This window comes from Pleurotus ostreatus (assembly GCF_014466165.1).
Source record: "Pleurotus ostreatus strain PC9 chromosome Unknown scaffold_5, whole genome shotgun sequence".
Classification (NCBI taxonomy): domain Eukaryota; kingdom Fungi; phylum Basidiomycota; class Agaricomycetes; order Agaricales; family Pleurotaceae; genus Pleurotus; species Pleurotus ostreatus.
The window spans coordinates 201,594-229,568 of NW_023503160.1; the positions used below are offsets into that span (position 1 = coordinate 201,594).

The 27,975-nt window shown below is 50.4% G+C and overlaps 9 protein-coding genes across 9 annotated transcripts; 6 read left to right on the forward strand and 3 right to left on the reverse strand.

Annotated features, from left to right (window-relative positions):
- Window positions 1–1,250: 1,250 nt before the first annotated feature.
- Window positions 1,251–2,658, forward strand: GPA1 (guanine nucleotide-binding protein subunit alpha; the record flags this gene model as incomplete). The annotated part of the gene is made up of 7 exons (XM_036776570.1): window positions 1,251–1,296; window positions 1,358–1,452; window positions 1,511–1,617; window positions 1,679–2,150; window positions 2,202–2,273; window positions 2,326–2,533; window positions 2,594–2,658. 7 exons carry the CDS (start codon window positions 1,251–1,253, stop codon window positions 2,656–2,658), a joined length of 1,065 nt encoding a protein of 354 aa, XP_036630190.1.
- A 1,468-nt stretch (window positions 2,659–4,126) lies between these two features.
- On the reverse strand, window positions 4,127–4,751 carry PC9H_007035 (uncharacterized protein; the record flags this gene model as incomplete). Its single annotated transcript, XM_036776571.1, has 3 exons — window positions 4,127–4,317; window positions 4,376–4,627; window positions 4,703–4,751. 3 exons carry the CDS (start codon window positions 4,749–4,751, stop codon window positions 4,127–4,129), a joined length of 492 nt encoding a protein of 163 aa, XP_036630191.1.
- An 883-nt stretch (window positions 4,752–5,634) lies between these two features.
- Window positions 5,635–6,421, reverse strand: PC9H_007036 (uncharacterized protein; the record flags this gene model as incomplete). Its single annotated transcript, XM_036776572.1, has 2 exons — window positions 5,635–6,294; window positions 6,335–6,421. 2 exons carry the CDS (start codon window positions 6,419–6,421, stop codon window positions 5,635–5,637), a joined length of 747 nt encoding a protein of 248 aa, XP_036630192.1.
- A 53-nt stretch (window positions 6,422–6,474) lies between these two features.
- On the forward strand, window positions 6,475–7,492 carry PC9H_007037 (uncharacterized protein; the record flags this gene model as incomplete). Its single annotated transcript, XM_036776573.1, has 4 exons — window positions 6,475–6,745; window positions 6,843–7,032; window positions 7,091–7,156; window positions 7,210–7,492. The coding sequence occupies 4 exons, from the start codon at window positions 6,475–6,477 to the stop codon at window positions 7,490–7,492; spliced, it is 810 nt and encodes a 269-aa protein (XP_036630193.1).
- Window positions 7,493–8,774: 1,282 nt separating this feature from the next.
- Window positions 8,775–10,021, forward strand: PC9H_007038 (uncharacterized protein; the record flags this gene model as incomplete). Its single annotated transcript, XM_036776574.1, has 2 exons — window positions 8,775–9,161; window positions 9,215–10,021. The coding sequence occupies 2 exons, from the start codon at window positions 8,775–8,777 to the stop codon at window positions 10,019–10,021; spliced, it is 1,194 nt and encodes a 397-aa protein (XP_036630194.1).
- Window positions 10,022–10,457: 436 nt separating this feature from the next.
- On the forward strand, window positions 10,458–13,538 carry PC9H_007039 (uncharacterized protein; the record flags this gene model as incomplete). Its single annotated transcript, XM_036776575.1, has 4 exons — window positions 10,458–10,506; window positions 10,560–10,794; window positions 10,860–11,227; window positions 11,287–13,538. 4 exons carry the CDS (start codon window positions 10,458–10,460, stop codon window positions 13,536–13,538), a joined length of 2,904 nt encoding a protein of 967 aa, XP_036630195.1.
- A 3,846-nt stretch (window positions 13,539–17,384) lies between these two features.
- PC9H_007040 (uncharacterized protein) lies at window positions 17,385–20,770 on the forward strand (the record flags this gene model as incomplete). Its single annotated transcript, XM_036776576.1, has 14 exons — window positions 17,385–17,532; window positions 17,594–18,080; window positions 18,149–18,527; window positions 18,584–18,780; window positions 18,839–18,871; window positions 18,924–19,188; window positions 19,245–19,397; window positions 19,458–19,676; window positions 19,734–20,017; window positions 20,076–20,108; window positions 20,169–20,239; window positions 20,289–20,412; window positions 20,476–20,582; window positions 20,640–20,770. 14 exons carry the CDS (start codon window positions 17,385–17,387, stop codon window positions 20,768–20,770), a joined length of 2,631 nt encoding a protein of 876 aa, XP_036630196.1.
- Window positions 20,771–21,289: 519 nt separating this feature from the next.
- On the forward strand, window positions 21,290–23,409 carry PC9H_007041 (uncharacterized protein; the record flags this gene model as incomplete). The annotated part of the gene is made up of 3 exons (XM_036776577.1): window positions 21,290–21,911; window positions 21,963–22,415; window positions 22,466–23,409. 3 exons carry the CDS (start codon window positions 21,290–21,292, stop codon window positions 23,407–23,409), a joined length of 2,019 nt encoding a protein of 672 aa, XP_036630197.1.
- A 1,117-nt stretch (window positions 23,410–24,526) lies between these two features.
- On the reverse strand, window positions 24,527–27,171 carry PC9H_007042 (uncharacterized protein; the record flags this gene model as incomplete). The annotated part of the gene is made up of 18 exons (XM_036776578.1): window positions 24,527–24,636; window positions 24,696–24,725; window positions 24,795–24,939; window positions 25,003–25,012; window positions 25,069–25,094; window positions 25,152–25,222; window positions 25,277–25,360; window positions 25,425–25,561; window positions 25,617–25,698; window positions 25,841–25,868; window positions 25,932–26,038; window positions 26,092–26,352; window positions 26,428–26,487; window positions 26,545–26,580; window positions 26,660–26,777; window positions 26,849–26,871; window positions 26,935–26,953; window positions 27,013–27,171. The coding sequence occupies 18 exons, from the start codon at window positions 27,169–27,171 to the stop codon at window positions 24,527–24,529; spliced, it is 1,506 nt and encodes a 501-aa protein (XP_036630198.1).
- Between the last annotated feature and the right edge of the window lie 804 nt (window positions 27,172–27,975).

Consider the following 27,975-nt stretch of genomic DNA (forward strand, 5'->3'; position numbering starts at 1 on the left):
GTTGAAACACAATGTAAATGAGCGAAGCTAGGCGTACCTATACCGTCCTCACTACTCAGTAGAAAGAATGGTACAGGCCGGCTCTTGCTTCGAGACAGGGGCCCTAGTAGATCGACGGGAGCGGAGAGCTAGATGAAGGATAGCGAGTGGCGGTAACGCGCCATATGGTCAGTCCCAATTTATGTTCTTGGAAATGATGGTCGGCGTACAGTGGCTATGAAGAGTGGAGCTTCTGAAGACAGGTTCGAGGTCCCGCTCAGGGCACCGGCGCCTCATCTGACGGTGTCCAGCTGAAACCTACGGAAAGAAATTGTTAATAACGACCACAGGTACCTCCGAAGTCGTGCACTGATTCTTCAATGCTTCACGTTCAACGACACAGTAGAAATGTATGGTTGAAACGTTGACATGTAAAGGTGCTGTCTTTCCGATTCTCCGAACAAAACACATGGTGTAAAAGGGACATTCGATCGGCCTTCAAATATTGGGCGGTTTACGATACGTCGCCTAAAGTTAGAAGCGATAGACTTTGTTTCGGTTCAGGTTCAAGGCCTGGTGGCCAATGCAGAACAATGTATTGGCAGCGCTTAGCAGTAACGAAAGGCTAGAAGTTCTTGTTGTATTTCATTTCCGTCTCAAAGCAACATCAAACATTGTGCTTACTGCTCCTTGCTTGCTACAAAGCAATCAATTGGTCACAAGCAGTGAGACGCAGGCTGAGTTGACAGCGCCTGGCACCCAGATCAGATGATCACCCAACGGCTCGGAAAATGCGAACAGGAGAAAATAAGCATTTCCGTGACCGGAATATCATAGTGAAGTGTTGCCCACAACATGTAAGTTTTGCGACGATCATGTTTCAGTGAGCGGGTCGAAAATTTCGAGCATTTTCATCGGGTCGGGTTTTGAGAAGGAACGACTGCCGCCGACGGCCGTGCGCTCGGACGATGGGGTCGCGCGTGGTGTCAAAGTTGACCGTGGGGAAAAGAAAATAGATGTAAATATATGCGTTGTTACGTTTTTGTTTGTTTTTCATCAGTTTTCGGATTTTTATTTGGTCACGCTGTCTCTTCTTGCTCCCATCAATCATCCTCCTCCTCCCCTTCAATCCCACTTCAGACCGAGACAGGGCCCGCCCACATCGACAGCGAGCTCGCAGGAGGACAGCTTGAACGCACACCCGCCAATTCGTCTTCGAAGTCCTCGTTCTTGTTAATTCCTAATCTTCTACTCTTCATTTTTGGGCAAGAATGGGTTGCGTACAATCATCAGGCGTTGACGACGAGGCCAAGGCTCGTACGTATTCCGACTCGTCCTCATGCCTCCAAGGCGGCAACGTCGTTGATTTTCTCTGCAGGCAATGACGAGATTGAGAACCAACTGAAGAGGGATCGAATGATGGCCAAGAACGAGATCAAGATGTTGCTTCTGGGAGCTGGAGAATCTGGCAAGGTGCGTTCCTCCTCCAAAGGGGGAGGTAGTTGACATTGATGGCTGGGACCGTCGCTAGTCAACGGTGCTCAAGCAAATGAAGCTCATTCACCACGGCGGTTACAACGAACAAGAGCGAGATTCGTATAAGGAAATTATATTCTCGAACACTATACAATCCATGCGGTGAGCTACTTATCGTTCTACCCGACCCTGATCAACGGCTAAAGCAGCATGGTCCCATTAGCGCCATCCTCGAAGCGATGCCTCAGCTAGATATTTCTCTTGCGCCGCAAAATGATGCCAGGCGCGCCATAATAATGGCGTTACCGCTGCAAGTTGAAGTCGATGTTCTTCCTCGCGATGTCGGAGATGCTATTCGAGGCCTTTGGCGGGACCCCGGTGTCAAGGAAGCCGTTCGCCGTTCTCGTGAATTTCAGCTCAACGACTCCGCCATCTATTACTTTAATGCTATAGACCGCATGTCGTCGCCTGGGTACATGCCCACGGATCAAGACATCCTCCGCAGTCGAGTCAAGACCACTGGTATTACGGAGACAACCTTCAAGGTTGGCGAGCTTACGTACAAGCTCTTCGACGTCGGAGGCCAACGGAGTGAACGCAAGAAGTGGATACATTGTTTCGAGAATGTAACGGCGCTGGTATTCTTGGTCAGTTTAAGCGAGTACGATCAGATGCTGTACGAGGACGAGAGTGTGGTATGGCCCCTTCTTTCCTGCGCATCTTAGTCATCTCAAGCCCCGTTTCAGAATCGAATGCAGGAGGCACTAACCCTCTTCGACTCAATATGCAACTCCCGTTGGTTTGTCAAAACCTCCATCGTAAGGCTTTCCCCGAGGTCTTCATGATATTGTGACTTCAACGATTGTACAGATTCTTTTCCTCAACAAAATCGATCTCTTCGCCGAAAAGCTACCACGATCACCACTGGGTGACTACTTCCCTGACTACACCGGCGGGGACAACTATGACGCTGCTTGCAACTACCTCTTGAATCGTTTCGTCTCCCTGAATCAGAGTGCAGCTACGAAGCAAATCTACGCGCACTACACTTGCGCGACAGATACTCAGCAGATCAAATGTAAATTGATTTTTCCTGTCCGATATAACCTGAAACACTGATAATCGTCTCCTATTTCAGTTGTCCTCAGCGCTATCCAAGACATTCTTCTCCAGCTCCATCTGCGAGAATGCGGACTCCTATGAGGCTTTCCCCGTGTGCCCTCTCCGCTTTTGTTTCATTTTGTCTGTCTTGCTTCATCGTCTCGGTCCGCCTCTATCTTTGGCCGCATGCATCTATTCTCCTCCATACACACGCTCTCTCTCCGTTCGGTTCATGATCGTTATATTATTTACCTATAGCTGAATTATCGACAATATCGAAATGACCTGCATCCATGACCCGCGCCGAACTACTTCTAAAACCGATCACCCTCCATCCTCCTCTCTACCACCCGCCCTGTTGTCTAGCCAAACGTCGCCGATACCCAATCGCAATACATGCCACCGCTGTACATCATTTGTGTTTCACTTCCTTCCGTCATCCTTTATCCTGGATCTCCATGTATCGTTTGCTAGTCGGCACGCCTTTACCCCCACCCCGACCTTCCTCATCGCATTTGCATACCCATTTGTCGCTGGTTATTTCAATTGCCTTCTTGCCTACCATCTGCGTTTCTTTGATAGTCAATCATTGCTTTGTCATGCGATGGACATCTGATGGTGGCAAGTTGGCAACTTCAACCCGGGCGCGTTTCTCGCGTGGCATCCATCAGGCCTCCATCGCCTATTCCGGCCCCTTGCCTCGTTCAGCTCTTCGAAACATTGGCGTGCCCCATGGACCATACCACATTCATCCCCGTTCACCCATCCTTGGAGCCAGCCGGGACCCGCTAACTATCCTTCATTGTCTGAGGGTTGGTGGCCATGACGTGATGTCGCGGGGATCCTGAGAAGGTTTTACTGCAAGCAGTCATTGGTTGTCTTTCCCTGCAAGCGTTCACACCGCTGAGAGGCGAAATGTGGCGCCCTATGCAGCTTCGACCTTCTCGCAGAAAGAACCCCTCCCCGGGTTCCTGGTACACAGGCCCAGGAACGTAGCGCGCATTTTGTGATTGAGGGACTTTACGTTCTTTTCCCTTCTCTTCAAATTCATTTCTTACTTCTACGTCTTCTTTATATTGTAATTATCGTTTTTTTTGGCTCCTCGCATCGTTTGTTTCCTTGTAGTCGGCGCGGGTGTTCATACTTCTTGTAGGTTTTTGCGGTAGCGTTCGTAGTAATGTTAATACAATCTGGATTTACATAGGATAACTCGCAATTGGAATTGGAATTCATAGAAACCGCTTTGTATTATGATGAGCGGGAGATAGGAATCCAGTAGTACAACAGCCAAGAATGACGGTAGTGATACACTTGATAAAAGAGTTGTACTGCCACCGGTGGTCGGTAAGCTTGATCCAAGTTATTCTTGGGGTATCATTGAGATCAGCCGAGGCCGACCTGTAAAGTCAGAATGTGAGAATGAGAGGTGTCTATTAGGAAGCTTGGAACAGGAGCAGACGATGGGAGAAGGATGATGCTTTGATGTCCATATGGGCGCATAAAGATCCAGTGAGTATCTCATCTACCCGGGCCATTGATGAATACTTATGGTGAGCTTACGCGGTAGAGATCATACGGTCGGGGAAATTGGCGAAGTGGACCATGAGGATTTTCTAGCCGCGGCGACTGATTCTTGCTGGTGAGGGGCGGCACCAATGAGCTTGGGATCTTCGGAGCGACGTTGGGAGAGTTGGAACTGCTTTGGTGTTCGCACCAATCGCAAGCCAGGCCTGACATGGGGACGTATGTAGCTGCGCTGATCTGTAAGGGGTTTTGATGTTGCACATTGATGATTGATAGTGATGGTATGGTGGTGTACTAGTAACCGTATACGCAGGAAGGTTGGCACCAGTCAGAAACACATTTGAGACGTGCGAACCTCCAGGAGCACGGCAGTAATTGTCGATCCGTAGGAGGAACATTCCGTAGTACGTCGGCCCCGGACGCAGTCCGCTGCGGGCGGAGGAGTACAAGCTCAACTTGAGCTCGGCGTGCAGAACCATTGACGATTCGGAAACCTCGCCAAGGTCCAAGCTAAAGGTCCAACCAGTGACATAGGTTGAAATTTTGACTACGAAAAGCGATGTAAGATCGGCATGATCAATGATCAGTGATTTTCGCGAAGTGAGGTGCCCGACCATCGCACCGCTGGTACCTGCGCGAACAACTCGGAGGGATCCTCGTCGGTCGGGCATCAAGATGTACCAACCATCAAAAGTGCTGTGTTTTTGCCTGTGTCATCCTATTTTGAAGTGGGGATTCCGGGCGTACTGAATTGTGCTATACATTGACCGCATCAACTCCGAGTTTAGGGTGACTTTGCCGTCGTATCCGGGTGCTTAACGAATCATTGGGCATACTTATCCGTTCACTGTGTACGTATAGTGACTAATTTGGAAAAAATCGATACGGACTCGCCTTTGTGTAAGGCATTCCTACGGTGCTTTGGTAGAAATGAATCTTGATGTGGACGCGGCGCTAGCTCGGGGACGTACTCAGCAAGTTGCCCTTTATACAAGCTCTGCATCTGCGATAACACGCCACCTACCCAATATCACAGAACTCAGTTCGTTCAATTGAAGCAACCTGAGGTTATCAAGCTACTCAAGTACTAGCCCTTCCATACGTGATACCCGGCACTGACAGGTCTTACCATCGAGTCATCGACCAGACTTGAAGTAAGCATGCGCACTGCGCAGGTGTCAAATTTGGTGTCTTCCACGATCTACAGTTCATACATTGAATTCTTTGCTTTATCCATTTGAGAGTGGCCTTTCTACCGTTGAATGGTGAATATTTGAATATTGAATGGTGAATGGTCCGTTTTGAACATGGTCGCAGGTCGCATCTGAATCACTGATCGTGGAAGCGTGCCGCGTGGGCGCCTCAGGGACCTTTAATCCAATGTACGAAGGATAGTTACTACCTTCAACCCTGTGTCGTCTTATTGACAATATTTACTACTCGCTCTCAGATTTGAGAGAATAGGTCAAGTAACATCACAAGTTCAAGTCTTTATTTAAAGTTTATAGTTTCACGATACACTAATCAACCCAGCAACAAGTTACAACCCAGCATTCAGTCCGCGACTGGACAGCCGTCCTGTAAGTGCTTCTTGTGCTCATTGCCCCACATACAAAGCAGATCTGAGTAGACCTCCTGGATGATCGGTGCAAGTTCCCTGTTCCGAAACGAAGCTTGTTCCTTGGCGGTCAGGTATTCCTCCTCAATCGCCTCTCTATTCTTTAAGTTGACCCACATCAACGCGTCGAAATCTTCCACAAAACTATCGAGCGTGGTCGTATATTCCTGCCTGAGATCAGAATCCACCATCTTTTGCACGTCCGCCAGCCACTCTTCCCGCTGAGGCGATCCTAGGGCATCCGGATCTGAAGGAAAGTGAATCTGCGAAAGTCCACCAACGATGGCGATCTGTGTGTTATTGATGGTCTTTTTCATGTCCTGGATCCTCTTATCCCGCACGACCCGCAGCGAGGACCCCTTGAACTCGGGGGTTGACAGATACGCCCTGGACGACTCGGAGAGCGCCTCGAACGATCGGTCAGCGTTGTGGTAGGCTAGTGGCTCGTATTTGAACTTCTCGAAGTTGAGAGGGCGCGTCTCGATGTTGGTCATTTCAATGAGAGTGTGTGGTTTCGGAGGTGAAGAGAAGACTCCGTTACTGCGCGTCGCGTACTTCGTTGCTTCGCTTGAAGGGACGTTGTCGCGACCTTTCTCCTTCACCCTCCCTTATATACCTTTCGCCACCCATACTTACAATAGCAGTCTCCACGGCAATGCTTTGTGCTGCGGGCAGTGGCCACTCTGCCTGCAGTTCAAAAGCCCCTATTATCTCTGAGAGCATAGGCTAAGGAATTGCATATGGCGCTCCGTCCCACGGCTATTGCCGCACTGAGTATGTTCACCATCCAAGGTCCTGTGATATACGCCTTGCTCCTCGTTGTACCCGTAGCCCTTCTCCTCAGTCGCCGACGCTCCATAAAGGCATCTGCGCCCAAGCCACTTGCAGACGAGACAGACAAGGAAAAAGAGCAGAAACCCGCGAAATCAATCATGCAGCCACCACGAGACGATCTTGTTGCGCCTAAGGAGGATCCATTCACTATCGAACAGCTCAAGGCGTTCGATGGGTCCGATCTGTCTAAACCAATATACGTTGCTATCAAAGGTACGCTATAATAAAGCTTTCTTTGTTGAGGGCCCTTGTTTTCGTTATGAGCCGCCGTGTTTTGTTCAAACAAGATTGACGTAGTGTGGTCTTCTAGGCACCGTGTTTGATGTCTCACACAAGACAGACGTATACGGCCCAGGAAAGTCGTACAACCTCTTCGCTGGGAAGGATGCCTCCAAGGCGCTGGGAATGTCGAGTCTGAAGCCGGAAGATGCGATTTCGGATTATAGCACACTCAGTGAGGGGGACATGAAGACGCTGAATGATTGGCATGCATTCTTTACGTGCGTCTCCGACTTTCTATCGTCTTCCAGTAGTTCACGGCAATATACCTTCTTCCAGGAAACGCTACAATATCGTTGGACGTGTCGTTGACCTCCCACCCCCGAGTGCGCCAACGTCGAACATGTAGAAACGTGAAAGTTACACCTATCAGCTCTCGCTATGTTTATCTTATTCAGGATGCTCAATGTCACTCACTACAACCCGAACATCACGTTATTGAAGTATGCGATATTGGTTAGTTTGAGAGGCCACACCTCGGAAACCAAGGCCGTCGAGGGAGCCAAGGTCGAAGTAGTCAACACGAAGTCTAACGTCTTGATTCTGACGTTGTGCATGGGAGCAGTCGAAGCTGCAGCTACCGCTACCTCCCTACTCAACATCGAACAAGGTTACCACATTCACCCATGTAGAGGTCTCCACGCAAGTTGGCAAAATCATTGGGCAAGGCCAACTGGTTAAAGTGCATGTTTCACCTCGTCAACTTCGACAATTCAAACATGCATGTCAAATGAGTGTGAGGTGGGCACACCCTCAAAGCGAGGACATGGCTTCGATTTTCCTGTGGTTTTGCGTAATTACATCTGAATCAACAGTTACAGCAGTTGCCTAATCTGGCTAAGCTCATGCGGCATGCTCGGCATACCCGCCGAGCCGCGGCAGCACGAAATTACTACCATATTTGGTACTAATTTCGATTCTTACTATCCTGAACGTACTTACAATTACTTACATCGCATTAATTGCCTCAGCTCATATGCAAAACGAGATCTAGCCCAGCAGTCGCCAAATATCATGCCGCGCGGCGTTGTTCCCAAATCTATACGAACACATGGTATCCCTAACGCCTGGCAAACTATATCTCACACTATTGGTGAAACCCGCCTAACAGGAGACCCGGGGGGGGGAGGTTTCTGCACAGTTTGCCGTCAGGGTCCCTACCATGTCGTTCTTGATTAATCCTTGTGGGCGTTCGACAATCCTAGTCGCCGAAATCGGCCAAGCGTCGGCTTATCTATCTGGGTCCCAGGAACGATAAGGGCACTCGTAATAAGCCTTGGCGCTGCAAAAAAAAACCGGCTCACAAGTTGCAAATTTCAGACCGAAAAAGGCTCGTCGCGAGGAAGTGCTCGAGTCGGGCAGCCACCCCCAGACAGCCAAAACCTTTTTGCGATGTTGGGGGAATGATGGTAGGGAACGATGATGGGGGTCATGTGAGCTATCGTCCATGATGGAGCTAAGCTGATGTGGCAACCGGGGAGAAGAGAATAAGTATAGGAGAAAGAAATTGGATATGATGAAAACCAGTTTCTTTCTTTCCTTGTACTACCGTCCACGATACCCCCAGCCGCTGTAGATTGATTGTATTCGTATTCCATGCAGAGAGTCTGGTCCACCTACCTCGACACTGCTGCCCATTCGAGAGCCCGTTCAGCTGGCACAGCAAGTCCGGCGCCCTCCGCCAATTTGGTATGTCTTTTTTGAAAAGGTGTGGGCGCCTAATATGGCGGGCCTCCTGGGCAAGCGCGGCGCTCATCACTTTTACCTCATCTTTTTCACTTTTTCGCCTTCCCTCAACACTGACTCGCTTCACTGCTTCGTAGATGTCAGATAACTCGTACGAACATCCCAATTGATGCCTAATTCTCATTTACATCCTCAACCTAATACTAGCCCTTCCAGACGAGACTCCATTGCTTCACACGCAAACTCTACCTTTTCCAACGCGGCGTCGACCAGACACATGCTGGGCGACATGAACACGCCTCTGGACCGTCCAAATCCACCTTTCTTGACTGCTGGCGGTTCTCAATCGTCGTTGTCTAGAGACCAGTCGCCTGTGCGAGACAGCAGCAGCGTCTCACTTAGCGTTAACTACCTACCTTCAAAGTTCTCTACCGCTTTGCTATCGCCGGGTGGCAGAAGGCGCAAGGGTAAAGGCGATGCCGCGCTCCCCAAGATGGGCGGAGGGGTCGAGGCATTTAGAAGCGGCGAGGCTCGCATGCCGGGAGAGAACGACGAAGACTACGACGGTGTAACCAGCGGCTGGTTCGGCAAGGAGGGAGGGCGTACTCGTCCTAAGGGGCGATGGAACAGATTCAAATGGCTGCTCTTCGTGGCCAACATCTTCGTGCGTAAAAAATTTCATTATACTATCTTGACTGCTTTATTTACCCATCATAGCTCTCTGCTTACTCGCTTATTGGACTCATCTTCTGTCTGCTCACTTGGTTCAACATCTGGACCAACGCCGACGTCGTTCGTGTGGGGAACGTCCCCGAGCTCATCACCTCCACCATCGCTGCCTCGCTAGGCATTGTCACCTCCTTGATCGGGTGGGCCGGCATTCTCCTTAACAACCGCATGTTCTTGGCCGTCTACAGCTTCTTGCTGTGGATCTGCTTCGCCTTCCTCGTCGTGCCAGGCTATATCACCTACAAGAAGCACACATTCAACCTCGAAGGCAAAATCAACGCACAGTGGAGTCGAAACCTCGGCTCGGAAGGTCGCATGCGAATCCAGACGCAGCTGGGTTGCTGTGGCTACTTCAGCCCGTTCGTCGAAGCTACGGTGACGGCGACATGCTACGCACGCAGCATCTTGCCTGGATGCAAGCGGCCGTACATCGAGTTCGAGCGGGTGGTGCTGCAGCGATGGTACATCGTGGCGTTCGCGCTGGTGCCGCTGCACCTGGCGGTGATGATCATCGGGCTGCTGTGCTCGAACCACGTCACGTACCGGTTCGGGAAGGGGATGATGCCCAAGGCGTACCGTCTGAGCATGAACAGCATGGCTGTGATCATGGACAACTACGCCAACCAGCTAGCAGAGCAGTTCGGGTCTGATGTCGCGTCTGAAGTACTCGCGCGTTCGCGAAGCAACCTGAAGCTGGACGCGATGCCTACGATGGGATACAGCACGGCGCAATCGTCTGCGTACAGCAGCAAATACGAACCGATCACTCATAGAAACCACCACGAAGGCTCTTAACTCTCGTCATCATAATACCATACCTCTCCCGTCACTCATTATACAAGCTGGAACGTTATAGTATATATCCCACGCGCTCGTTGCTCGTAGTGTTCGTACTTTGTTTTGTAGCCATGAAGAATTGGCATCCGTTCGTTTAATCTGCGTGACTAAGGACGCGAGATGCTGTGTACATTTTTAGATAAGGGGCGGGCCTCGGTCGTTGTAGGCACAAGGGCGGTACTACTGTATCGGGAAGCGTCGGGACCGATGGCGTGATCTTCATTGCCTTAATAGGCAAAAGGTCGCACCACGTGCTGCCAACGCGTGGCTCTTTCGCTTGGATTTGAATTTGTATGAGTCAGTTGGATGGGTACAAAAGGGGCCCGACGCGGCATCGCGTCCCTAGCCACTTTTACCTTTTTCTTTCACTCCGCTACGAGCGTCGCCACTCGCGATGGTCTCCGTTCGATCCAAGAAAGTTCAGAAGCTTACTTACACCCAACGTACTTATCTCATATTGAGTCGCGTCGTTGCTCACTTGCTGATGGATATCCAGGTGTCTTATCGGCACTCTCGCATATTCAGAAAGATTCTAGGAAACACGCCATTCACCTCGCCACCATTCGCGCGCAGGTTCGCAAGCATGCCGATGCACGCAAGGACAAGCTCGGCCCTCAGTGGGCACATTTCGTCACGAAGGCGGTGCATAAACTCGAAGACGACGGTATCCTCCAGCGCGTAGACGGAGGTCCGACTGGGCAGGTTTCTTTCACGCCTGGCGGAAGGAAATCGTACGTGCGCAGTTTCCATTAATACTTTTGGATGTGGAGCTGAAAACTACGCGTCGCATTGACAGGATAAGCTCCGTTCGCCGCGCAATCCCTCACACGGAGTCCACGGAAGACGTGCTATGGAAATACGTTACCCCCATCGCCGCCGACGCAGCCTCTCCTGCCACAACCACATCACAGTTGCCATCGACCCCCCACGGTGCAGCGACTCAACCGCAGCGCGATTACACTACTCCTACACGCAAAAGGAGGCGACCCTCTGGGTCTCCACTCAAACGCGTCACCCGACCTCGCTTCTCTACGATCTCCACGCATGTTTATCCTCCCGAAGATGATGACATGGATAGTAATACGGATGCACAGACGGATACGCCGACGGCTGCGATATCGAAGGGAGGCCGAAAATCAGTGCGGTTGTCTATTCACGGTGCTCGTACGTTCCTGTTTTCCTTACCGGTCGTCCGGTGTATTGATACCAGATTGTGTCCACAGATATTCAGCGCTATGACGAGGACATGGACGGCGAGGACGGCGATAATCGAGACGCCATGGCTACCACCAAGCCCAAGAAAGCCATATCGAAGATGTCCAAACCCGAGCTCAAGGCGGAGTTGCTCCGCATGAGGAGGGTATCGCTCGGGCTCCAGAAGGAGAACCAACAGCTGTCTGTACGATTACGCGGGACAGACATTGAATCAGAGGAAGAGGGTGATGGCATGGATATCGTCCCCGGCACGGATGCATCAGATCCGTTTGAGCGAGCTTTATCTCCTCTTACGGATATTGACGACGGGTCGCCGCCTCCGTCCCCACCACCAATGACGCAAGACGACGATCGCGTCCCGACGCGTCCTTCAACCCCCACCCAACAGCTCACAACGCCAACTATCCATTTGCCGTCGCCGTCTCAGACGTCCCTCGCATCGTCAGCGTCGCCCGAAACCCAGCAAGACGCCGTCACACCCAGTCGCAATGCGAACCAAGGTCCCCAGCTGAACGATGCACCCACGCGTACGCAGTCAGGATCCCTCATCTCACACATCTCAAGGAGGCCAACGCCGGCGCCTTCCAATCCTTCGTCTCCTACATATCCAACTGCACCTCTCGCTCCCAGTCATGAAGCGGAGCAACGTCATTCTGGCGGCGGTGATTCCAGCACAGCTCTGGAGGTGGAAAAACTGGAGGCAACTATCACCTCCCTTGAAGCGCAGAGAGATCGGGTTTCGGCGACGAATACGCGTTTGGAGGAGCAGTTACTGGTTTTGCAGACTATGTATCCGAGGAAAATGGATGAGCTCCAAGAAGAATTGCTTGGCCGTGTGGAGGAGCTGCGCGTGGCGGGGGCGGGTAAGCGCGAGCTGCAAGATCAGCTTCTGAAGAAGGATGCAGAGGTCCAGTCCTTGGGGCATGATCTAGAGGCTGCCCGAGCCGACCTATCTACTGCGCGCATTGTTCTCGCCGAAGAAACCGCGAAATTCCAAGGAGAGAAGGCTTCGCTTCAGAAGAATATCGAGGAACTTCTTTCTGCCAAGACAGCTCTTCTTGAAGAGGCGGAAGGGAACAAGAACGCGAATGCTCAGCTAGTCGAGGCGACTGAACGATTGAAGGCGGCGAATCAGGACCTCGAGGCGAGAATTGCGTTGATTGAAGAGCAAGTCGTTCAAGGCGAGATACAGAGCACGCAACTTGTGGAGGAGAAGGCGCAGGTCCACTTGAGGTTGGAGGAAGTTATGTCGAAGAACCGGAAAGCTGAGGCGACCGTGACGGAACTTCGAAACACGGCTATCGAAATCGAAGTGGAGAGAGATGCAATGCGTAGTCAGGTGGACGCTTCGAATCGCGAGTTGGAGGCAGCAAAGGTCCAGCTACTGACGGTGCAGGGCGACTTGGTGAAGAGGATGGAGGAAATTGGACGTCTGCAGGAGGACTCCAACAGCAAGACGGATGCGTTGGTCAAGAAGGATCAAGAATTGACTACGAAAGACGTGGAGTTGGCGACCAACGCCGTGACTTTGGAGGCTAATTCCAGCGAAATCGCTCACTTACGATCGCAATTGGCCGACGCGCAGCACGAACAGGAAACTTCTATGGAGCAGCGGATACAACACGAGACGCAGATACAAGACCTATTGCACCAGTTGCACGAGAAGAATGGTCTACTTGAGGCCACCCAGAAAGAGGTTGAGCTCTTGCGCGCACAAGTCTCGACGGCCAATACCGAGATACACCAACTAAACGAGCTGTTCGGGGGTACCAACTCGTCGCTTACTTCCGCCCAGCAGGCGTTAGCCTCAGTGAGAGAAGAGCTAGAGGGTGCTCTTGTGGAGCGAGGCACGATGAGCGCAGAGATTATGCGCCTCAACACGGAGCTTGCTGCTATACGGCAGGAGCAAGACGTCCTGCAGACGACTTCGTGCTCTCAAGCCGTTGCCTTAGAAGCCGCTCTCGAAGACCTAGAGGATGAACGGAAGAAATCAAAGGCCTTGGCGGAAGATCACGCTGAGCTTCAGAAGCTCAAGGAAGGGGATGAAGCCACCATCCGTGGACTGAACCAAAGGACAACCAGGTTGAAGGAGCTTGTTGAGGAATTTAAGAAGGGTCAGGCCAAAGTCTGGGGAAATTTTGTCGACGCCCTCAGCGACTTCGAGCCATGTCAAGCTTCGCCGTCTGGCATCGACGTCTCATCGGGGTCCTCATTTCCCAGTGTCCCAGTCAACGCCCCTCTCTCTTCGCCTATACGCTAAATCCGCCCTCCGTCTTTTCTTTTCTTTGACTTACGGTTCGGAATGATTTAGTATCATTTATACCATATATTGACTGTCTCGATGGTCCCATTCATCTCCTCTTTTACCCGCGTATCTGCCATCCTCTTTTTACGAATCACCGTCCACAGGTTTGATGATATATGTCTCTCGATTTACGCTACGAAGGCCCAGTACTAGTACGAAAACGATATATATCATACTATTCTTTACCATACATACATGTATATGTACGAAATATGTTGCCAATATCACATCCATCGAAATCTCTCTCCAGCGTCCCGCCGTTCCAGGCCTTTCCAGGATGTAGCCACGTGGAGATGACCAGCATGCTACTTCCCCACACAAGACTTCGACTACAGGGTTGGCCCGCAACAAGACGCCAACTTGAAGCTACTGCTGAGGATCCAGGGACAAGAAGCGAAGCCTTCTACTTGACGCGCTGATTCACTTGTGACTTCATCTTCGCTGTCTCAAGGTCACTAAGATACTGCCGTCAAGGACAATGGAGGTTGAAAAACTATGTGAGCTAACATCATCGACTTTTGTTCCCCAAAATACAAGCTCACACCATTGTACCTGATAGAACATACTCAATAGGTGAGTCGAAATGCGGAAGAGTGTCCCTCGCCGTCATTGTCGTCATGGTCTCAATCATTCCTCAGTACTCTACCCTCTTCAAGCAGATTCACAATAGACCTGCGACATGCAATTTCGCCTTAATGAAAGTAGTCTTCTCTGCGCCAAAGGCCCGTCTCACGTCAATATTCGAGATGAAGCTTATTCAAGGTGCATAATTAAAAGCAACGAATGTTTACTCATTTTGGTCCGTTCATCAACTTCATCTCAGCAAATACGGCTATAATTCGTATCCCATCGCCGTCGGCGTCATCTTGTCCCCGCCGACTGTAAACGATGATCAACTGACTCGTTGAATCTGCGAGGAAGTTAGTAGGAATGTACCTGAACAGACCTGAACTCAAAGCGAGTTCGCTCAACTTTACCATACCGCACCAATCGGCAATTCCTCTCATAAACCCTCATAAACCTTGCTCCCCCATGAGCTCTATTGATCCCGCGACGAAGGCCTTCGTTCAGCGGAGGGTCCCACTGCCTGTCGGGTCCCGAAAGCCACCGAACGGTGCCTGCGAAACTTAAGCCTAGTAAGAAGTCTGCTTTCTCCCAGCGGTCTCACTCTACCCATCAAACCACCCACTCTAGGTCAGCCCTCGAAGCTCCATCATGGAGTGGGTACTCACGTTTATGTTTAAAGCTCCCACTCAATAAATCTGAACTTTAGGGGATAGAATCTTGTCGTAGTCAAGCTCTACTTCGACGTCGGGGCTCGGTACCGTACGTCACGATGTCAAGAACGCCGTTCGTCGGGCGACGACAGTGAGTCGTATGAATAGTGACGTGGGCCTCGCCGTGCATCCGAGTCGTTGTAACCATTTGATTATTCCTTCGAAGGCTCACGAAGCTTGGATCATGTGTCCATTCCTCTCAATATGTCTCCCTTGTATCGGTGACGGTGTCTTTATGAACTTTATGGCCCTTCTTGTTCATTGTAAGCTCTCACTCGCAGACATCGCTTCTAATTTTCACGGTTCCTGACACGTTAGGCCTGCGCAGTTCTGCCATTAGGCTTAACCAATGGTTGATCGCTGAAGCTGCCTTCCTCATTATCGTATATCACTCCGATCAACGTTTTCAGAAATGCAAATACCAGACGTTGAGCGCGTTGTCAACTTCACCTTCCCTTCATATCCCACCGGTCTCCGCGGTGTGCTACAAACAAAATGCTTGCTATCGCTTCACCCTCAACGCCACATACACAAGTAGTCTATACCACATACTAGCGCATTCCCACCCCCACTGGCGACCCTGCGAAGGCCATACTGAACGGAAACAAATACTTCTTTCATCATGTCCCAGCGCTTCAGCCACCCCTTCGTTTATACTCGCAGTCGGAGCTACGACCATTTTGGATATAGCTGCGTATGTAAATCCCTGGTTGTGAAAGGCGTTATGGAGGAGTCAGGATACAGCACGTCAGAGATTGGATCTGATGGACCGTTCCTTCCAAGTTGAGAAACGCCTCACCACTAGCGCATGTATTAACCCATGTAAGAAGCTTCATCCCTCCACACCATGGTCGATAGCTGCTCCTACTTGACTGAATCTAGACCGCACTGCTAACCTGGTAAGATGAGTCTTTATCAGAGCCATCTCGTAAGTATGGATACACTTGCGACTGGATGACATCTGTCGAACCATATATATTGGTATCTAATCGATAACTCTACACGCGGAAGGCGGTGACGTTGGATTACCGGAACTGAACGTCGAACCTCGTCATTGGGCACGATAAGTGAGTCTGAACGGCTGTACATATACTTGTCATGTGGTTGTCATTACCTCTAGGCTTGCATGCCGGTCGGATATCGACATCCCCTCTGGGAACAACGTTAACAGACTGGCGGTGAAATCAATCGATTACTGACTTGTTTACTGTAAAACGGAGCTCCGAGTACATATGATCGCGCGCAGCCTCAATGATCACTTCTGTTTTTGTGCATGTGACGGAAGAGACAGAGAGTGTTTAGCTTCATTGAGCCACGGCGAATAGCAGCAGAAGTGGGTGAATTGATTGGCTGAATGGATGACGAGAGGGACTAAGAATGAAATGAAGGAAGTCGAAACCGAAACGAGGACCAGGTGAGGTCATGGCTATGGTATTCATGTCGCGGGGCAGCGGGGAAGTCCGGGGCTACGTCTACGAGGCACGGAGCACGTAGCTAGTTGTGATGAGTGCGCCTCATAAGGATGATTCCGACGGGACACTAGTATCTTGCTCTTGTCTAGTCATTATTCGCATTATTAGTTAAAAGGAAGTATTCCGCCGTTCTAGCTTGGTTCCCAAGGGCCAGGTTTTCATAAAACATTTCGTGATCGATCGTGCGAGACCACGATGAGGTTGATAATCAAGGGAAGATGTCCAGTTAGTAGGCTGCGGACCGTGGACCGAGGCATTTAGCCAATACGAGGTGTGTCGTCGCTTAACGCATTCAGCATTAGCGGGATTTAGTGACGTTCGGTTGGCGTTGAACGGCCCTCAAACGGCTGCTCAATTGAGAAAAAAAAGGTTGGTAATGAGCGCTGGTTCAGAGGATCTTGGGAATGGGGTATCTGTGCAGCCGATGAGAAAATGGTCGTGAAGCAGACATGTCCGGTTCATGGGGCGGTAACACTGGCGAGGCGACAGATAAGGGAATTCTTGGCGGCAAAAACATGTTGTGAAGAAATCGGATTTCGATAGATTTTCGATGTATGAGCGTTGTAATCAGTTTCCTTGGGCACAGAGGGAGAGAAAATAAGGGGGAAGTCAGGGGCGGGACAATGAAGTGAGCGTTAGCGCCGTTGCTCGGCGTGGGCCGGTTCACGTGGGTGTCGACCAGGCACGGTCCAATGGTGCGGCCCCGATGCGTGGGTAAAGATTGCCGGAAGCAGACTGGTTTGGGTGAAGGAGGAATTCTGATTTGGTATGTTTTCTGACCTTCTGTCCGACATATCACCGTTTCTCCCAGCCATCAAGGCGGAAACCTTGCGGTTGGATATTGCAGAATTCGCTGGACGTCGTCGCACAGGGCTGAATAATTTTCCTAATAGCGAAATGGATTATTCTTGCACTTGATCTTGCACAACCGCCTCTCTTAACCGTAAAGCCACTTCCGAACCACTCGTATCTCGCGTGGCTTCTTCCCCGCAACAGTCTTCCACCCTTGTTTGGTGTTTGCTTGTTTGTTCTTCAATCTCTTTCCTTCTGCCATGGTCGCCAGCTTGAACAGCGATCTCTACACACCGTTTCCACATAACATGATTCTCGAGGAAGGCCCCCAATCCAGCGAAGAAGGTTCTGGTCTGCATTCGCCAGTCTTCGGTGCTCCTTTTGCCCCTCCTCACGGCGATAATAACAGTATGTCGTTGCTATCGTACCCGCTATATACATTCTCACCTCACTTTGTCCGTCAATTAAGTCCGGTATCAACTGAATCATCCTGACGTTCACCATGCCGCGGGCATCCTTGCAGCGCAATTTGACTACAATGCTCCGAGTCTTGCAATCCAACAGCCCCCGCTCCTTAATGCACATATAGAGATACCGAGCTCCGGTCCTCATCAGCATGTCACGTATACTTCCAACTTCTCTCTCTCTCGCAACCAACTCGATTCACCGATTCAGTCCACGACGGAAAAATCTCGTCTACCGCCACCTCCGGTCCACGGTGGCGACGCGGTATTAGACTACAACTTCAGCACCTCGCAACGCCGGTTGCCTGGGTCTCAGCCTCATGACCAGTCCCTTCCCCGACCGACTGGTACAGCTCCTGGGATGTCGCTGGACGGTGATCACAAGGCGTCTGCGCCCTCTGCCGAGCGCACCGAAACTTCCCCTGCCTCCAAGAATTCCCCCCGAGAGTCGAGAAAGGAGAGTTCGACGCTTGTCATAGCTTGTCGCCAATGGTAACAATTTCTTTTCATTAAACCATTTTGCGGAATACCAACGACTTCCTACCCTGCTCACAATCTAGCCGTGCGCGCAAGATTCGCTGCGATTCTACAAGACCCGCATGCAACAACTGCCACCGACGATCTAACGACTGTCAATATGATGCCGTACCAAAGAGACGTGGGCCAGATAAACGTCCGGGGACGAGGCAGAGATCATGTAAAAAGAGGCCAGCAGACGGGTCCGCTCCCCCTCCACCGAAAAGATCCAGAAAGACCAGCGAGCGTCAGACCGAGGAACGCGATCCCACCACATCCAGAGTGAAGGAAAACATGGTCAGTGGTAGGCGCACCCCACCGCCCCCACGCCACCTGGATCGATCTCAAGGTACAACGAGTCAGATACACGCCACGCCAGCGCCTGGTGATCTACGAATATCAACCGACACCAGTCTGATGAAGGTTCGTGTCAATCACATCAACCTCACCATGATCATCAATTCATTCTTCATACGTAGCCGGAGCTGTCGCCTGTTGGTCGACGCGTGCCCGACTATGGGTACGACCAAGGGTATGTGAAGCCATATCCTCGTGCTATCGATGTCAACATCCTCGGATCCTCCAGTGGATCACATCAGAAGTTCCCCGCTCCGTCCTCCCCAACTGTTGAATATGATCAGAGAGTTTGGTGGGAAACCTTCACGAGGACATACCCGTGCGTCCATCATCGTTCTCGATCCCTAGCCTTGAACGAACTAAAGTTAACCGTATAGCCTCCAAGACATCTCGGATGATTTGGCCTACCTGTGAGCGATCACTCTGCAACTCTAATTTATTACCTCCTAATACTATGTACAGGTTTAAAGATACCGGACATTGGTTATCATTCTTGAATCTCGACTTCTTCACTTCTAGTCTATTCAATCCTGAAGACCGACTACATATACAACCTTCATTTATCTTAGCTGGCCTCGCTTTGGCCGTGCTGATGAAGTCAAGTGAGCTTGAGGGGGGTTCCAACGGCCGTGGCCGAGCGCTATGGTTTCGCAACGCCGCGCAGGAGGCTTTAAACAAGGCATGGAGGTCTGAATGGATTGACGCCCAGCTCGCCGAAGCTGCTTTTGTAGGGCCACTTCTATTCGGCTTGCTTGACGCCACCTGACGTTTCTCCTATATCAGATGCTCTCACTTTTTGAGATGTCCGTCCACCCTCAATATGACCCCGATCGGGTCGTCAACTCTCTGGTTTTCCTTGACAATATCATTCGTCATGTTTCTCTTACTTCGGTCGACGCCCATGATCCTGATGTTGCTATTTTCCCCACCCGCACCGTTCCTATGATTCCACAAGATCTTTCAAATGATTCACTGGTTCCACCTCATGAACGCAAGTGCTCTTGTATACCCACCGACGCGGCTCATCCTCCCGATGCCTTTTCAACTTGGGCGTATCCGTTACCATGGGACTCATCTTGGACGGAAGTTCAAGTTCGTGATGAGGAATGTAGGCGCTTATGCTGGAGCGCTCTCAGCCTCGTTTCGACATATACCTCCCAATGCGCAGCCTTCAACCGCGATCCCCCTAATCTGTTTCTTACTGATCCCTCCAATGTTAGTTGAAACGTTTATGTAACTTCCTTGCACTCACTCACCATGATTTCCACGCAGTACGCTATATTATTCCCCGGGGAAGTCATGGACCGGATGTCGCCGGCCTATCGCTCTTCTGATTCTCCATCACCGAAAGAATCCGTATGGGCGCTATACTGCCGCAGCATGTTGCTGTGGACTTTCTGTAATCGCATCCGAGTCGAAGGATGCTCTGACGAGGATAAAGCTGAATACGCTTCTGAAGCCTGGTCAGAAACGCAAGCTATCCAGGATTCAATCGACATGCATACTTGCAATCTGGACACGGGATTGATGTATATGACTAAGGAATATCTTCATAAGTAAGTTGATCATCGCGCACCCCGTTTAGGATGTGGATTGATGATACCCACTCCTTAGCACAAGGATGATGGTCACACAGTCGTTACGCAGGTTGGTGCCCCGTTCGGACATGTAGGTTTACACTGCCTCACACCCCCGTGATACGTTTAGCTTACAAGGCCTGGATAGTGGACACAGCGCTCCCGTTCCTATGTTCAACACCAAACAAGTGCAAGAATGGCGTGAGTATCCTCAGCTTTGTCTCGTCGTACTTGTCTGAAACGGTGGTAGTCTATTACCAGGATCAAGTCATCAAGCGCGTGAAGATATCGATTCAGAATCTCGGCAAGACTTCGAGCCATCAGCTCCTTCGGAGACCCTTCCAGGTTACATGGTTTTCGAATCAATTGGCGATGTACGTGATTACGTCGGATCTATTTCTGACGCGATTGCTGATATATTTGCGTGACGTACACAGATGTCTGTTGCTTTGGAATCAAAATCATGAATGGGTCAACGCCATCACTCTGGCGAAATCAATATTAATTCCTCTGGATGTCCTCAATGTACTATGGCCCTCTCCAGGTATGTTCTTGCCAAGTACAAGGTTAATCAGAAGCTGACTTGACTGCCGTTGTTTAGTCCATCAGCATCAATGTAATGAGATGCGGAATCGACTAACGGAGGCATGCAGTGCCCTTGGACTTGATCCACCTCACCCTCCCTCATATTCTATTCCTCCAGCATTGCGTTTTGGACCCCTGACACCTTAAACACACGGTTGAACTTAAGTTAAAGCCTTTGCTGTCCCGCTCCTTCCTTCGTTGCATCCCAGTGTTATTTATCAAATTTATCAAGTTGTTTTGAATATTTTCGGACCATGTTTTCCTGCAATGTACGTCTGGCGAAATGTTAACTGATAGTCTATGTATACCACCGCCAATTTATTATCTGGGACAAGTTATTGTGTCCTCTGTAATCAACAAGCGCGTTTGGGCGTCTAAGATGACGTTTGCGGAATGTTCGCCACCATCTTCAAATCCACGCATCGTCCATATCGCGTCGACGATCGTTTGTGCTTGAAACGGCTTTGCAGGTCACTCGCTCATCTGTCATGAGCCCATGCGCTTCTTTGGGAGGAACTCACTTGCGGGATTCTCACCGAGTCACGGCCGATTTGGTCTAGTGCTCTTCCATTGCACTAGGTAGTATCCAAGGTAGACCATGCATAGTGTCAAAGTCATTATGCGCTTGCACTTCGCCTTGGATGTCTCTTGCTCCCAGACCACCCCATGTCCCACCACGACCTCGCAGTGCTACTTGATGGCGCCGACCCCTCCGTCACCTACGGTCCAGGATGGAGTCAAATATCGAAACCTCATGGTAATTTCATAGGCGGCTCGGCGATGGAAGGTTCCGGCAATCTTGCTTTCAACGTGTCTTTCTATGGTCTGTGGTTCACGCCTGTTTGCCTCCGGGACAAAATTTACATCGTCTGGTTCGTAGGTGTATCCCTCTCAGCCATTGGTGTGATCAATACGACCACAAATCCATTTGCATCGATAGACAATAATACGGTACAAGGGGGATACCTAGATCTCCCCAACTACAGACCATGGTACACGTCACCGGTGCTCTCCGACCACCAGCACGATTTGTCCTTTTTCATACCCAATGCTCTCTACGCTATGCTGGATTACCTAGTCGTCACGGCGGGCCCTTCGACTCCGTTACTGGGGAAGACGATCATAGCAGATGACTTCGACGCGGATATTCAGTACAAGGGATCATGGGAAACAGACTTCGGCCAAATCTTTCCAGCTAGAGACTCTAATTCCACTGGTCGCTTATCGTACAGAAATACCACTCACTTCACCCGCCATCCAGGATCTTCCTTCTCGTTTGATTTTACCGGTGAGTAATATAGGCCGAGGTTCTTAGACGGACCCTCATGAGATGATACAGGAACCACTGTATCGGTATACTGTATTTTACAATCCCACCTCGCTGGCCGTCTAGGAGCTAAATTCTCCATCGATGGGAGTTCCGCTACTACCTACGCCGCTGAATTTAACAACTCCACCATGCGTTCATTTGATCGGACACACACCCAATTCTTCAACGGCACTGTCTCTGCTGGGACCCATAGGCTGGACGTCGAGGTTACAGAGGTTACAGGCGACCAATCGTTCATGCTGGATTATATCTTATACGAAGCATCGTACGAAAACGCTTTATCAAAACCAGCAGCAAAACCACGTACGGAGGAGGAGGGTTCAAGTAAACTCCCCTTTGGTGTCACTGCCGGCGTGATTGCTGCTGCTGTCGTCCTCCTCATCCTCCTCATTGCATTCTGTTGGCGAAGGAAGCGTCGCGCGAAGAGCGTCGAAGTCGAACAAGGGGCGATCGATCTTACTGGTAAGGTCCACAATTCCCTTTACAACCTTTCCCTCATTGCCACGCAATAGCTCAACATCCAGCGTTTGGGCAAGATACTCCCGAGATGGCCCACCGCGGGACTTTTTATCGCAAGTCTAGCTTTGGGATAAGCAGCCAGACACTTGTCGCCGGGCCTGAGTCAGAGCCAGAACATCCGGGCCTTCCTAGACTGCCCTCCTTCGCGTTTCCCAGTGTACCTCCCGGAAACGACGACATACATCGTATCGACCCATTCACTATTTCTTCCTCTCGCCCTTCGTCTCCGCATCGCCGGAAAAAGTCCGAATTCCTCGCTTCTATCGATACCACTAACCGTCATTACCCCAACGCATCAACCTCATCCGGTTTCCACCTTCCTTCTCCTTCAAGCTATCATGCCTCCCAGTCGTCAAGCGACGTCACAAGCAGCGGGTTGCTAGCAGCCTCTGCCCCGTCCTCTCCCCATCACCTCACGCATGCTTCATCTCGTAGTATGTCATCAAGACGCTCGAAAAGCATCACCGATCCAGACAACCTTGATTCTCTCCCCCGCCCGCCGTCCTCTCACACACCCTCCCACTCCAAACACAACCGCACCCTTACCTCAGCGACCAACACATCTACTTACACTACCGCCGCCTCGAATTCCCACTCCTCCGGTGCTCCCCATCATTCGCGCAACTCTTCTCATATGTCATTTAACTACGCTGGCGGACCTATCCCCCAAGTAGAGCTCAGGCGCCGTACGCAGGAGATCTACGAGATGGTTGCCCGGCTGGAGAGTGACATTACGCTTGCCGCGGCTGGCGCTGGTGCGAATGGTGGAGAGGGCGAGCATCGTGTTCAAGAGCTCCGAAGGAGAGTGGAGGTTCTGACAAGAGAAAATGCAAGGCTGCATAATCAAAGTACTATGAGCGCATCACTACCTACTATCATCACCACCGTCGACGAGCCCCCGCCTGCGTATCATACCCCCGGTCCAGCCACTTGTTGAAGAATCCTTGCTTTCATTTATAGGGACGATTTGTTTGCATTACACTGTACGACTACATAACATTTACCATCTTTGTATTCATAAGTTCTGTATGAGTAGTTCACAACTCTGCGTATAACCATCATTAGGCTCCACTCCTGTATCCATTTCCTCAGCATATCACCTTCTACTTACTTGTACAATTCGTCGATAGCTTGGGACGTTAATCTACCTCCATAATTAGAATTGAAAGTTCAACAGACTTCGTAGATATTGATGAGTACCACCAAACCGGAGACCCACTATGAAGGTCGCTACGCAAGAGGGGCATGAAGCATTCATCCTATTTTCCATAGTAAGAATGAGCTACACCATCTAAGCGAATCGTAGATAGACTAGTAAAGCAGGCAGATGCTATCCGCTTGGACCACAAAACGGGCAAGCAAGAGGACGAATCAGCGCCCCAGCGGTTGCAATAACCTTGAAAGTGTCAGAACGAGTGATTGGGTGATCAAAAAGTCGTGACCAAGTCTTCCGATAAATACATGAAGATCTTCTCCCTCTTCAACCAGTCTCTCCGGTACTTATCAATCGACTGGTTGTACTGAACCCTTTCCTGCAGCAGTGCAAGAAGATTCGCGATCGGCTCGGGAAGGAGGAAATCCTCCGGGCGAACGTTCCACGGTAACACGAGAGGTGTGAGCGATGCACGATTCAAAATCATGTCGAAATCAACGCTTGCGCAACAGAAGGATGCTTTATGACAATGGAGCAGTGTTCAGGATTTCTCGCACTGCGAGTGACATAAACGATACATCGTGGTGAGGTTGCACATCCCTGTCCTTAGGGGTCCAGAAAGGGCATCCCCGCAAGAAGAGAGGAGCGAACTCATGGACACGTCTGGCGTATATGACCATTGGACTTGCGGTATACATTCATGCATATGGAGCTGTCGATGTGGTCAACCCACCGCATTGTATATATAGAAGCGTATCACGAGATTCTTCTGTAGGGATCTTGATGATGGCTCTTCCGTTCGGTTCCCAATCAATACGTGAAGAGTATACGGGGGGATGTCTGTACAAAATTGAGCTGCTGTATTGAAAAATAAGTCCAATCGAACGGATCAAGGGATTTTTCACACAGTTCTCGATGAGCGAGCGCGTGCATCTTTCTCTTGCAATTCCTTCTCGAAGATGACGTCGGCGTCGCGGCCGTTGGTCTCTGGCAGAAATACCAATGTGACCACTGTAAAAACGTCATTATTAGTACTCAACTAACATAGATGCGGATAAATAGATGCCAACCGACTGTCAGAAGTGATACTGCAAAGAAGACTAGTTATCAAGTAATGGTCGGTTAGTAGGTCGGTTAGTAGGTCGAGTTGATAAAGATGGAACACGTACTCCACAGAATTACAGGTGTGCCTACACTCTTGCTAAGTTGGTTGAACACCAACGACGAGAGGATGGCCCCGCATCTACCGGAAGCGGCAGAGATGCCGTGAGCAAAGGCTCTGTACCGCGAAGGAAATAGTTCTGCTGGGATGATCTGTTTGAAATGCGTGAATTCGAAGCTAATCTCGAGCATGGGAATAGAGGGTCCTTGACGTACATATATCGTCCTAATAAGGCGAGAGAGAAATTAGGTAACCCTGAAGAAACATAGAGAACAACGTACATGTTCGCTCCGAAGTTGAAGAAGAACTAAGAATGAAGGGCATCCCTTAAGCATATTGAGGCATTCCCGACATGCTGACACACCTGTAGGAGCGTGAAGCACACAATAAATCCAGCCTTGCCCAACGATTGGAACTTGGCCGCCAATATCGCCACTATATATCGGCGGTCAGAACCATAGTATCATCAGACGGCTGTTGGTACTCAACTGAATAAAGCCGTCATAAGCGCGCCCTGGACTTGGATCCACTTTCGGCCAAGTCTGTGGATCGTAAAGACCGTGAAGTAATAGCCTTTGCGCAGAAGAAAACGATCCCGTGTTACTACTAGCGGGGTCAGTAAGAGGGATCCACGTACCGGGGAGGAAGCCTAGCACCGTGATGATCAAACTCCCAGTAGCTACCCTAAAGAGCTTCTGCCAGGGCGTTCCTGTGGTGCCTTGGAACCCAATTTGTTCGAGAACGAAGTTTTGGTTGAGGTTCACGCCAAAAAACCTAGGGTGAAAGTGTGAAGTAGATAAATGTGCAAGGTGGAGGAGGTTTGACGTACGCGATATTGGTGAGGAACCAGCTGAGGCACGTCCCGATGAGGTGCTTCGCGTGCTTCCACTCCGATAAGTATTCCAAGAATTCTGTCAATAGAATAAGCAAGAGTGTAGCAAGCGCAAGGGCGGGGCCATACCTCGTATATGAGCCTTCCTCGGAGTATCCTCCACTGCGAGGAAACGGCAACAAGTAAGGAACGGTCAAATAGTAGCAAAACGGAGAACTGACCAGGTATGCTGACGTCTTCGGCTTCCATCTTGTCGTCGGGTTCGCCGTGAAGCCCTGTGGCGGTGCTCGTCCCATTCAACGCAATATCCACGTATTTGCGACGAGCAGCGGAATGGAGAGGTGGCTCAGGCAGAGTAAGCCGTTGATAAATAGTAGCAAAGGCCGGTACGAGCGATAGGCCGATCGTGATCCTCCACACTACGAACAGCATCAATACATATAATCCAGAATCGAGCGAGCTTGAACCCTACCTGCGTCCAGTTTGTCAACTTCCCCGTTGTCGTTGATGACGTGCTTGTAGGCTGCGAGGACGATGATTGCGATCAGACTGCCAACAAGGCTACCCCATCCTTGCATCGCAACAATGTACGATAGGACAGTTCCTCGTTTCCAAGGCTCAGTGCGGTCAGTAGTGATACTTGAAGACATTGGATAATCGCCGCCGATGCCGATACCAACGATTATCCGGAAGGAGGCAAGGTAAATGAGGGAGTTGGAAGGGCTCAGAACACCTATCATAGAACAATGACTTTAGTTGAATGAAATGTCGGCGAAAAGTTGGGGACGGGATAAGGAAGGAGGCTTACTCGTCGGCGTGGAAAGACATAATATAGTCCCAATAATGACCGTCAAAAGTTCCTTGCCATCTATCCGTGATCGTAGCTCAGTCAGTAAAACTGTTGCGTGGACAAAAGGGTACACACATATAGCCTTCCTTCCAAACGCATCTCCAAGATAGCCTAACGTCAGCCAGTCAATGATTACATTCAGGAGGTCTTGAAAAGGGAGAAAATGGCAGAAGATGGTGAGTTGGCATACCGAATAACAGCTGGCCGAGAACGCTTCCTATTAATGCGCCTGACTTTAGGTATCCCTCAAGTCTGGGTGGGAGGCTATCCCCCGCAAATAGCTCGTATTGGAGCATCGTAGATACGGGCTACAAACCATTCAAAAAAAATCAACAGTGATTCAAGGCGATCGAATGTCGAGCAATGCCAAGAAACGCACATTAATTATGAAATAGTCGTAGGCTATAAAAAGGTGATCGAGTACCATGAGCATTCGAGGCTAGTCATGGAGAGACGACGACGGACCGTCCAAGAAATTTCCTGTCTGTGTACATAGAAATAAATATCAGCCCGAGATAGATCGCCAAGATATACTACGCTTACAGCGGTGATGCCTAGCAATCCAACATCCTCTCTCGATAACATCAATGCCGGGTTTCCCATCTTTTCTTGAACCTTTGACTGGCCGTCCCGCTTATCTTCTCCTGTTGCAGAGTTCTTGGTGGGCTTTGCCCCTGCGATCATCTCACCCTCTGTCTCCATCTCGTCACTGTCAACAACGCCACGAAGACGAGTGTATGCGCACAGCCCGGGCGGAGCCTATGCAGGATTTAGCTTGGGGCGAGGGTTGGAGCTCGGAGGAGGGTGGGAGGGGGCTATGTGGCTCGTGAAGCCACAAAGCCATCACTGGGTTGACTTGCACGTATACTTGTACTAAATCGATTGATGATATGCTCAATAGGGAAGCAAAGTACAGCGAGGTAAGAGGTGTGGCGTGCGTGTACGCGGGACGAAGAAGCGTATGAATTCGTGAGTGAAATTGCTCCAAATCGATGCGCGAGTACCTGATCCCACGAACCGAACAACATAAGCCTGGGGCGCTACTTAAACTGTTATTCATCCGATAGTGATAACGGTGGATTACAGCGTACCAACAAGTGTTTCGACGTACGAGAGTGTGCGCATGCAACCATACAACGGCGGGTGGGTGCATGTACCGCGCGGACGACTTCGTATCTCCAGAGAGGGTATTTAAAGTTCTCGGCGAAGCTGTCAAACTGTCTGAACATTTCAGAAGCAAACCCCACAGTTGCTTCTCCCGCAACATGTCTAGCACGCTGGACATCCCGCGCCTCGGGCGCCACAGAGGGTGAACAGAAACCCAGCGCGGGGTGATATAGTTCCGAGAGACGACCTACTTAGCCACCCGCACGCTGGACTAGCTGCGCAGTGGCTGGCAGCGTAGGAGTTCCAGTATCATTACGCTGCGAGAAAGTATAGCATGTGAGTTTTTTTTATCAAAGAAGGCTGTTCGATGGAGTATACACACCTGACGCTGCACGAACG